The sequence below is a fragment of the Hyperoodon ampullatus genome (assembly GCF_949752795.1).
Source record: "Hyperoodon ampullatus genome assembly, chromosome: 4".
NCBI lineage: Eukaryota > Metazoa > Chordata > Mammalia > Artiodactyla > Ziphiidae > Hyperoodon > Hyperoodon ampullatus.
Window position 1 is genome coordinate 48,592,438 of NC_136917.1, and position 11,481 is coordinate 48,603,918.

General features: G+C 42.8%; 1 protein-coding gene across 1 annotated transcript; it reads left to right on the forward strand.

Annotated features, from left to right (window-relative positions):
• Nucleotides 1–3,981: 3,981 nt before the first annotated feature.
• On the forward strand, nt 3,982–4,960 carry LOC307051968 (mitotic checkpoint protein BUB3-like; the record flags this gene model as incomplete). The annotated part of the gene is given in 3 exon segments (XM_079702626.1): nt 3,982–4,782; nt 4,786–4,931; nt 4,933–4,960. Coding segments are annotated over 3 exon segments (975 nt in total).
• Nucleotides 4,961–11,481: the final 6,521 nt, after the last annotated feature.

Sequence of the window (11,481 nt, forward strand, 5' to 3'; positions counted from 1 at the left end):
AGTAGTTGGCGGGACCAGCGGCCTGTTTGCCCAGGTGCTGCCTACAAAGGAATAAAGGGTGCTCGGAGCCACAGATTGGGAAAACCTGGTGCTTTCCTTCATCTCCCGTGAATGCCCAGATTTTCCAGGTGCAACCAGTATTGCAGCAGCACGCAGACCTCGAGTCTCTGATAAGACTGCTGCTTGGTGTGCGGCCCCAACCACAAAGAGGAAGAAGCGGCAGACGTTTGGTGAAGGTAGTTGTTTCAGCCTCTTGGGTTTTGCTGGCTAAGAAGTCAAGTATCTTGAGCACTACAGCGGAGGAAACCCAGTCAGCCAACTGCAGAGCCTAGCTTCACTAAGTGCTTGTTTTTCTTCAAGGAAGGACTCCTGGCTGTGCTACCGTCAGCTCTCTGCCTTGCACTGTGGTTATCAACTTTCCTCTGATCAAGAGTAGGCAGGTACGTCTGACCTCCAGTGGTTTTTCTAAGTTATTTTGCAAAATAAGTATTTGTGGAAGAGATGTTAAATTATGGTTGGAGGGAGGACCCTCAATAAAACCTGTTCTCCCTGGTGGATTTTAAGGCGGATTCTTAATCATGGCACCACCAGGGAAGCCCTACACAGCCATTTTAGGAGGGCAGTTTAACAGTGCCGCCATATTTTACTGGACCCACCCTTGGACCCAGCAATCCGGAATGGATCCCTCGCAGATGATGGCACACATGCACAATCATTTAAGTGCTCGGATATGCACCACAGCATTGTTTACAGTTGATAAAAGTCAAGTAATTAAAGTGTCCATTCAGTAGAGGAATGGTGAAAAAAATTATGGTACATTCATGTCCTGAATACAATTTAGCAATTTTAAAAATGCAGTAGATCTCTATGTATTGACATGGAAAGACTTCTAAGATGTGTGGTTAAGTGATAAACCCAAAGCCCCACAGTGCAATAAATAGCATTTGCTACTGTTTTTTAAAAGCACACAATATGGCTGAGTGGATGGATGAATGGATCCATGGATGAGCGTATAGCTGTGTGGACAAAGGTCAGGAAGGGTAGAGCATATACATGATTCGTACCAGTGGCTGTTGCTGGGAATGGGGCTGTGGTTGGGAGCAGGTTTTGTGGGGGGCACTTCCATCCGGGGGGAGAATAGATCCCTCTGTATGTATGCCTATCTTGCAGTAAGCACTGTTGGGCCACAGGACTGTAGCGTGCTGCTGGGAAGGGCTTCCTGGCACTACTGCTCTCTGCCTGGGTTCTGTACCTGCCAGTGGCCAGCTAGCTGCTCCACTAATGGCCTTTGCTGTTCATTTCTTTCTAAATGCCCTTTCTTCTTTCTTCCCTGCCTCTGCCTGGCAAAACCTAGCCCTCCCCAGGCTTGGCATTTATCCCAGATCAATACATTAACAGCTTTCCTTCTATAGCATCAAACCAATAAAACCCCACAAATCTACAATAATAATAAAAAAACATTTATTTCTCTCTCATCTACAACTTGGGCAGCTGATCTTGTTGGACTCAGTAGGGTTCACTCATGCATCTACAGGGCGACTGGGCATTCTGCTCGAGGCTGGGCTTAGCAGAGGTACCTTAGCTGGTGCAGCTCCGCCTCACATGTTTCTCATCTTCGCCTTAGGACCAACAGGCCAGCTCAGTGATGCTAGAAGCATCTTCTTGTGTCTCTCCAGAAATTTGACCATTTTATCTAACTTGTTGAAGTGATGTACCTAGAGCATTTTCTACTATTCCCTTTTTATCCTTTTAGTGTCTATACACTAAAACGGTGATATTGGCGATGATGTCCCCTCTTTGATTCCTGACATTTGTAACTTGTGTCTTTCTTGTTTTGTTTTTCTTGAATATTTTATTCATTATTTTTTTCAGTGAAACGGCTTTTCGCTTTACCGATTATTCTCTGACCTTTTCTGGATTTCATTCATTTCTGCTGTTATCCTTTTTCCTCCTTTATAGTTGCTATGGGTTTAATTTGTTCTTTTCTGGTTTCTTAAGGTAGAACTCAGATCATTGATTATTTTTTCATTAAATTAAAAATATTTTCTAATTTCCCTTGGGATTTGTTCTTTGACTCATGGGTTGTTTATAAGAGTGTTATTCAATTTCCATATGTTTGGATTTCCCAGTTATTGTCCTGTTAATGATTTCAAGTTTAATTCTGTTATGGTAAAAGAAATACTTTGTGTGATTTAGATATCTAAACTTTTTATGCTTTTAAAAGTTTTAATGGTTTTTCATATACATAAGTATATGACATCTTGGTGAATGTTCCATGTGTCCTTGGGAAGAATGTGTATTCTCTTACTGTTAAGTAGAGTATTCCCTAAATATCAATTAGGTCAAGTTGGTTTGTACTTTTGTTCAGGTCTTTTATATTCTTACTTTCTCTGTAATTGTACCATCTGTTCCACAGAGAGATGTATCACGAGAGATTTGTCTATCTGTTCTTTCAGTTCTCAGTTTTGTTTCATGTATTTAGAAGGTCTCTTCTAAGGTGCATATACATTTAGGATAGTTGTATTCTTGGATAATTGAGTTTTTTGCATTATGTAATATTCTTCACTATCCCTAGAAATATTCCTTGCTCTGATGTCTGCTTTGTCTGATATTAATACAGCACTCTAGGTGTTTTTTTGGTTTTTTCTGTTTACTGTTTCCATGGAATATCTTTTTCCATCCTTTTACTTTTATCCTACCTATGTCTTTATATTTAAAGTGGTTTCTTTTTTTTCATTGTTATTGGAGTTTAGTTGATTTACAATGTTGTGTCAGTTTCAGGTGTAAAGCAAAGTGATTCATATATATATATATATATATATATATATATAAAATTTAGATTCCTTTCCATTTTAAGATATTACAACATATTGAATGCAGTTCCCTGTGCTATAAAATAGGTCCTTGTTGTTTATATATTTTATATATAGTAGTGTGTAGCTGTTAATCCCAAACTCCTAATTTATCCCCCCCTTCCTCTTTGGTAAGCATAAGTTTGTTTGTTATGTCTGTGAATCTGTTCCTCTTTTGTAAATAAGTTCATTTGTATAACTTTATTTTAGATTTCACATATAAGTGCTATATGATATTGTCTTTCTCTGTGTGACTTACTTCACTTAGTATGATAATCTGTAGGAATTTTGCTGCAAATGGCATAAGTTCATTCTTTTTTATGGCTGAGTCATATTCCATTATATGTGTTATATATGTGTGTATATATATATATATGCCACATCTTTTTTTTTTACCTGATATCATTTACATGTGGAATCCAAAAAACAGCACAAATGAACAGATTTACAAAACAGAAAGAGTCTCACAGATATAGAGAACAAATTTATGGCCACCAAAGCAGGGGAAGGGATAAATTAGGAGTATGAGATTAACAGATGCACACTACCATATATAAAATAAACAACAAGGACTTACTGTTACAGTACAGGGAACTATATTCAATATCTAACAATAAACTAATTATAAGAAAAGAATTGAATAAAAGAATATATGTGTTTAAACCAATTACTTTGCTGTGTACCTGAAACTAACACAATATTGTAAATCAATTATACTTTAATCAAAACAAGAAAATTATCACTAGAGTATGGACCATGGGGTCACAGGGAGAGATGGGGCTGAAGAGAGGAAAGGGTCTGGGTCACAGGGGGTCTAAATGGTGAGACTTGTATATTCTGATCATCTCCTGCTAACAGTGGGATCTGCAGACGTATACACAGGGGGCCTGGGGTTCAATCAGCTCTAATACCAACCAGCCAGGTTCATCACTTCTGTTCTCATCTTCTCAATTACCATATTGGTATGATCAAGCTGACCCATGTCCTAGCAGCAAAGGCAGGAACTAAAGCAACCCAGGGCCCCACAGGGCTAAGATGCTGAGGACAAAGCTTGCTGTTCTGCTCTCTGAAGAATAGCCACCTAGAGCGGCAGCGAGTAGCGGTGAAGTTGCTTCTGAGGGAGCCTAAGATGACTGGTTCTAATGAGTTCAAGCTGGACCAGCCACCCGAGGATGGCATCTCCTCGGTGAAGTTCAGTCCGAACACCTCCCAGTTCCTGTTGGTCTCCTGCTGGGACACGTCCATGCGCCTTTACGATGTGCCGGCCAATTCCATGCGGCTCAAGTACCAGCACACCGGCGCCATCCTGGACTGCGCTTTCTACCATCCAACACATGCCTGGAGTGGGGGATTAGACCATCAATTGAAAATGCATGATTTGAACACTGATCAAGAAAATCTTTTTGGAACCCATGATGCCCCTATCAGATGTGTTGAATACTGTCCAGAAGTGAATGTGATGGTTACTGGGAGTTGGGATCTGACAGTTAAATTGTGGGATCCCAGAACCCCTTGTAATGCTGGGACATTCTCTCAGCCTGAAAAGGTGTATACCCTCTCAGTGTCCGGAGACCGGCTGATTGTGGGCACCGCAGGCCGCAGAGTGTTGGTGTGGGACTTACGGAACATGGGCTACGTGCAGCAGCACCGGGAGTCCAGCCTCAAGTACCAGACTCGCTGCATACGAGCATTTCTAAACAAGCAGGGTTATGTATTAAGCTCTATTGAAGGCCGAGTGGCAGTTGAGTACTTGGACCCAAGCCCTGAGGTACAGAAGAAGAAGTATGCCTTCAAGTGTCACAGACTAAAAGAAAATAATATTGAGCAAATTTACCCAGTCAATGCCATTTCGTTTCACAGCATCCACAATACCTTTGCCACAGGTGGTTCTGATGGATTTGTAAATATTTGGGATCCATTTAACAAAAAGTGACTGTGCCAGTTCCATCGGTACCCCACCAGCATTGCGTCACTCGCCTTCAGTAACGATGGGACTACACTTGCAATAGCATCATCGTATATGTATGAAATGGATGACATGGAACATCCCAAAGATGGTATCTTCATTCGCCAAGTGACATGCAGAAACAAAACCCAAGTCCACCTAATCATCTCGTGAAAGTGGTTTCTCTATGGAAAGCTTTGTTTTGCTTCCTACAATTACATGCTTATCCCGTAAGGGATGCGTTATAGTCATTGTGGACGTGTTATTTAGTATGTGGATTTCTCTGTTTTCTGTCTTGCAAAAAACTTGTCTGTGTGCCCTTTCATACTGACTATGTGTAGGATGAGGAGTCTTTGTGTCCTTTTGCAGTAGTCTGAAGAATTGTTTTCCCCCCAGCAAGCCCAGTTGCTGTGTATGAGCAGCTTGAGCTCTTTTTGTAAAATAACCTAAACCTGTTAATTCCATGCTGTCTAATAAATCAGAGATTCAGAAAAAAAAAAAAAGAATAGTCACCTAAACATCCCTCCCCGAAAGAAGAGGCTGAGCTATTCCTCCCAGGGTAGTGTGTTTTTAGAAAGTTAAGTTCTCCAGGTGTTGCACATTTCAGATGGGTCAGGGACATGTTGGAAGTTGAAAGGCCCTTAGCCTCTGGCAAACAGGCTGGGAGAGTCTTAGGTCAGAGCCCAAAGGAGAAGGCTGTGAGATTGTTCATTGGCATCCAAGAGAGATCAAGCTTATTCCAATAATTCTCTCTGCTTGTAGCTCCAGGCTCTGCCAGAATGCAGGTCTGTTGGAAAGTGGGAATCCTGACAGGTTCTAGGAAACAAGAGGAGTCTATGCCACATCTTCTTTATCCATTCCTCTGTTGATGGGCACTTAGATAGCTTCCATGAGTTGGTTGTTGTGAGTAGTGCTGCTATGAACATTGGGGAACATGTATCTTTTTGCTTATTAGAAATTAAAGACGAAATTAGAGTTTTCATCTTTTCCAGTTATATGCCCTGTAGAGGGATTGCTGAGTCATATGCTAGCTCTATTTTTAGTTTTTTAGGGAACCTCCATACTGTTCTCCATAGTGGCTGCACCAGTTTACATTCTAAAGTGGGTTTCTTGTACAATGAAAATACTTGGTTTTGCTTTTGTATCCAGTATGACAATCTCCTTTAACTGGTGCAGAGCTGACCCTTGAACACTGTGGGTGTTCATCCACCTATTGCTTATTGTCATCCCTCTGTATCCAAGGTTCCTCCTCATCCGTGGGGTCAACCAAGGCAAGGCCCTCAAATCTGTCTCCTTGGTAGCCAACCTCACAAAAAAGCTCTTCCTTTTCTCAAAATCCAGACCCATAGTCTTGGCTTTTATGCATGTTGGGTAGCAAGCCCTTGCTCAGTAACAATTTTGGACTCCATGAAGGGACTCAGTCTTGTGACAGCCTGCCCGAGGCACTGTAGCCCCTGGCGGAGTGTGGGCCCTCACCACAGACCCTGAGTGGCCACCTAGACCAAATTCATCTAGAGGGTCAGCTGTCGAGTTTCTGCTTCCCCGCTGTGGCCCTCCAGGCCCCTCAGTGCTCCTTTCACTTTTGAGAGAAGAAACAGCTCCTAAATCAGATGTCTTCGGGGGCGAGTAACCTTGTTAAAATATACCTGTGCCTATACTGTTGAATAATCTCATCAGGATTGTGGGTTAGAGTCCCACCTTAAGAGTCACAATATAAAAGGTTGCAGCCACTGAGGTACCAAAGGACCAATCAGGTTAGAATCCCAATCCCTGGGTTAGAGCCCCATGCCTTTTTGTTTGCCTATGTCTGACTGTTTCCTTTGTTAGGATTGGCTAATAGTGGTTGGTTCCTGGATGACTATGGCAAAACATTCTTGAACCTGGATTAATGGGGGGCATGGTGGTCCTCTGACCCAGGAGGTAAAAGCCATTGCTCCCTGACTAGAGAGCTTGCCTTACAGAGCTGTCGAGTGTTTTCACCTGTGCCTAATATAATTACCTGGTGATATTGATAAAGGTGTGTATTTTTTTTTTATAGAAGATGTTGGGGGTAGGAGTTTATTAACTTATTTATTTATTTTTGCTGTGTTGGGTCTTCGTTTCTGTGCCATGGCTTTCTCTAGTTGTGGCAAGCGGGGCCAGTCTTCCTCGTGTTGCGCGGGCCTCTCACTATCGTGGCCTCTCTTGTTGCAGAGCACAGGCTCCATACGCGCAGGCTCAGTAGTTGTGGCTCACGGGCCTAGTTGCTCCACGGCATGTGGAATCCTCCCAGACCAGGGCTCAAACCCGTGTTCCCTGCATTCGCAGGCAGATTCTCAACCACTGCGCCACCAGGGAAGCCCAAGCTGTGTATTCTTAAACCAGCCCAGATTACCTTGTTCGGGCGAGAGGGTAAAGGAGAATGAGGGAGCATGAAGCAGGTAAGTCTCGACCTCAGAAGAACATAACCCGTGTGTGGGTTAAAGAAATTTCATACAATGGGACTATTGGGTTTTCCGCACTGAGAGTTTTAACCCTCTTTTGCATGAGCCATACTAGCAGGCAGTTAACATTGAAATGCCTTTCAGCAGGGGGGGGGGGGTGTGTGTGTGTGTGTGTGTGTGTGTGTGTGTGTGTGTGTGTGTGTGTGTGTGTGTGTGTGTGTGTGTGTGTGTGTGTGTGTGTGTGTGTGTGTGTGTGTGTGTGTGTGTGTGTGTGTGTGTGTGTGTGTGTGTGTGTGTGTGTGTGTGTGAAAGTTTGCTGGAGGAACAAGCATTGGTGGTGATGCTAAAGGCCACATGCTCTATGAAGCTCTTGGGCGGAATGTATTCTACCTGGAAATTTCCCAGGCGCTGAGCTGAGCTTGTCTTTGATTTCTGCTGGGGAGGTAAAATGTTTCGATCATGTACCTGGAAGATGAAACCCCAACATGCCCACAAAGGAAGTCAGGGCTTGGGTATTTCAACCTGTATACTCCTGAATTCCTCTCTCAAATTCAGCTCTGAGTCTCAGACAGCCTCCTCACTTTGGTTTCTTCAAGGTGATCCTGTCATTTCCTCCACCTGCCTCCCCATGAGGTAAGTTTATCCAGGTGGTGCGTGAGACAGAGCCTGGGCTCTCCCAGGCCCTTCTGCAATAGGCACGCCTGCCCTCAGCACTCGGGGAGAAACTCTTAGGAGCCTCTGACCACCGTGGCTACAGTCTTGGAACTGCCAGGACAGATTTCTTGGCAGACAGGCAGCACGCGTGACATTTAGGCTACAGTGCTTGGCAACCATCTTTTTTTTTTTTAAAGTATCAGTTTTATTTTTTCCTCATTGATGCATAACATAGCTTACTGTAACATCAAGTCTTAGGGGAAAAAAAGAAAATCAGAGAGCAAAACCAACCCCAAACAAACATAACACACAACCATGACATAATTTGGCAAAAGTCTAGGCTTAGAAGTTTAAGAAGCTTGGAAAACGAATAAATATTCAACTTTTGTTAGTTCTGTCCTTGGACTTAAAAGATTATTTGGTATGAAAACTTTTTGTTTGTAAGTTGATGGCTGTATTATTTCAGGGTACAGGGAGACTCAAAGAGGAGCCTAGCTCATTGAGAGAGAGGTATTATTGATAAAGGGAGAAGAGCTTGTGTACACTTGGCAAGACTAAGGGGTTTTGTCTGAAATCTGTCTGTGTGTGGTGGCTAATGACACATGCTTATTACCTTCACTCATAAAAGTAGAAGCAGTGCTATTATGGTCTTATCTACTCTGTACAACTCATACATTGTGGACATTAGCAGAATGACAAAGGAGCTCCTGGTTGATGAACCCTCCTACTGAGCCATGATTGCACCAGATCTGCTTGGCAACCATCTTTAATGGAAACCTTTTCAGTGTTCCCTAAGGGAACCTTCAAATCCAAGCTGGTCATGTTTGAGACTCTCCATTCTCCTTTGTGGCTTCTCCAGGGAATTCTTTTTTTTCTTTGTAAATGAATGGGGTTTTTTTTGTTGTTGTTGTGTTTTTTTTTTTTTTTTTTTGGCTGCGTTGATTCTTGGTTGCTGCAGGCGGGCTCTTCTCTAGTTGCAGCGAGCAGGGCTACTCTTCCTTGTGGTGCGTGGGCTTTTATGGGCGACTGAGGGAAAGTAATTTTTTAGAGATTTGCAGTCCATAGACTGTTCTCAGCTCTTGGGTTTGAAACCTGGGATATTGACTAAGACTTTGACTTAGGGGTTGCTTGTTTTCGTGCTCTCTCTCCCCAAACATCCATTCTCAGGGGGGGCAAGCTAACCCCTCAGAGCAGGCACTAAGGTGGAGAGTCCTTGGCAGGACAAGCGGCCCGTGTGCCCAGGTGCTGCCTACAAAGGAACAGAGGGTGCTCGGAGCCACAGATTGGCAAGTCCTGGTGCTTTCCTTCATCTCCCGTGAATGCCCAGATTTTCCAGGTGCAGCCACTATTGCAGCATCACGCAGACCTCGAGTCTCTGATAAGACTGCTGCTTGGTGTGCGGCCCCAACCACAAAGGCTGGGAAGAAGCAGCAGGCGTTTGGTGAAGGTAGTTGTTTCAGCCTCTTCTGGGGTTTTGCTGGCTAAGAAGTAAAGTATCTTGAGCACTACAGCGGAGGAAACCCAGTCAGCCAACTGCAGAGCCCAGCTTCACTAAGTGCTTGTTTTTCTTCAAGGAAGGACTCCTGGCTGTGCTACCAACAGCTCTCTGCCTTGCACTGTGGTTATCAACTTTCCTCAGATCAAGAGTAGGCAGGTACGTTTGACCTCCACTGGCTGTCCTGTTATTTTGCAAAGTAAGAATTTGTGGAAGAGATGTGAAATCATGGTTCAAGGGAGGACCCTCTGTAAACCCTGTTCTCCCTGGCAGATTTTAAGGTGGATTCTTAACCACGGCCCCACCAGGGAAGCCCTACACAGCCTTTTTTGGAGGGCAGTTTAACAGTGCCTCCACATTTTACAGTACCACCCTTGGACCTAGCAATCCGGAATGTATCCCTCTCAGATGATGGTACACATGCACAATCAGTTAGGTGCTCGGATGTGCACCACAGCATTGTTTACAGGGAGAAAAATCAAGTAACTAAAGTGTCCATTCAGTAAAGGAATGGTGAAAAAAAATATGGTACATTTATCTCATGAATACGATGTAGCAGTTTAAAAACTGAGGTAATTCTCTATGTATCGACATGAAAAGACTTCTAAGATGTGTGATTAGGTGATAAACCCGAAGCCTCACAGTGCAATAAATAGAATTTACTACTGTTTTTTAAAACCACAATATGGCTGAGTGGATGGATGAATGGATACATGGATGAGCATATAGCTGTGTGGACAAAGGTCAGGAAGGGTAGAGCATATACATGATTCATGCCAGTGGCTGTTGCTGGGAAAGGGGCTGTGGTTGGGAGCAGGATTTGTGGGGGGGCCTTCCATCCGGGGGGAGAATAGATCCCTCTGTATGTATGACTATCTTGCAGGAAGCACTGTGGGGCAAACAGGACTATAGCGTGCTGCTGAGAAGAGCTTCCTGGCACTACTGCTCTGTGCCTGGGTTCTGTACCTGCCAGTGGCCAGCTAGCTGCTCTGCTAATGGCCTTTGCTGTTCATTTCTTTCTAAATGCCCTTTCTTTTTTCTTCCCTGTTTCTGCCTGGCAAAACCCAACCCTCCCCAGGTTGGCATTTATCCCAGATCAATACATTAACAGTTAGCTTCCCTTCTATAGCATTCAAACAAATAAAACCCAACAAATCTAAAATAATAATAAAGAACATTTATTTCTCTCTCATCTACACCTTGGGAGGCTGACCTTGTTGGACTCCGTAGGGTTCACTCATGCATCTACATGGCGACTGGGGATTCTGCTCCAGGCTGGGCTTAGCAGAGGTACCTTAGCTGGTGCAGCTCCGCCTCACATGTTTCTCATCCTCACCTTAGGACCAACAGGCCAGCTCAGTAATGCTAGAAGCATCTTCTTGTGTCTCTCCAGAGATTTGTCCATTTTATCTAACTTGTTGAAGAAATGTACTTAGAGCATTTTATAGTTTTATTATCCTTTTAGTGCTTGTACACTAAAAGGGTGATGTTGGGGATCATGTCCCCTCCTTGATTCCTGACATGTTTAACTTGTATTTTTTTTGTTCTGTTTTGTTTTTCTTGAATATTTTATTGATTTTTTTTTTCAGTGAAACGGCTTTGGCTTTACTGATTATTCTCTGACATATTCTGGATTTCATTCATTTCTGCTGTTATCCTCTTTCCTTCCTTATAGTTTCTATCGGTTTAATTTGTTCTTTTTCTGATTTCTTAAGGTAGAACTCAGATCATTGATTATTTTTTCATTCAATTAAAAACATTTTCTAATTTCCCTTGGGATTTCTTCTTTGACTCGGGGGTTGTTTATAGGAGTGTTGTACAAATTCCATATATTTGGATTTCCCAGTTATTGTCCTGTTAATGATTTCAAGTTTAATTCTGTTATGGTACAAGAAGTACTTTGTATGATTTAGAAGTTTAAACATTTTTGCTTTTTAATTTTTAATGGTTTTTCATATAGATAAGAATATGGTACATCTTGGTGAATGTTCCATGTGTCCTTGGGAAGAATGTGTATTCTCTTATTGTCAAGAAGAGTATTCTCTAAATATCAATTAGGTCAAGTTGGTTTGTACTTTTGTTCAGGACTTTTATATTCTTACTTTCTGTGTA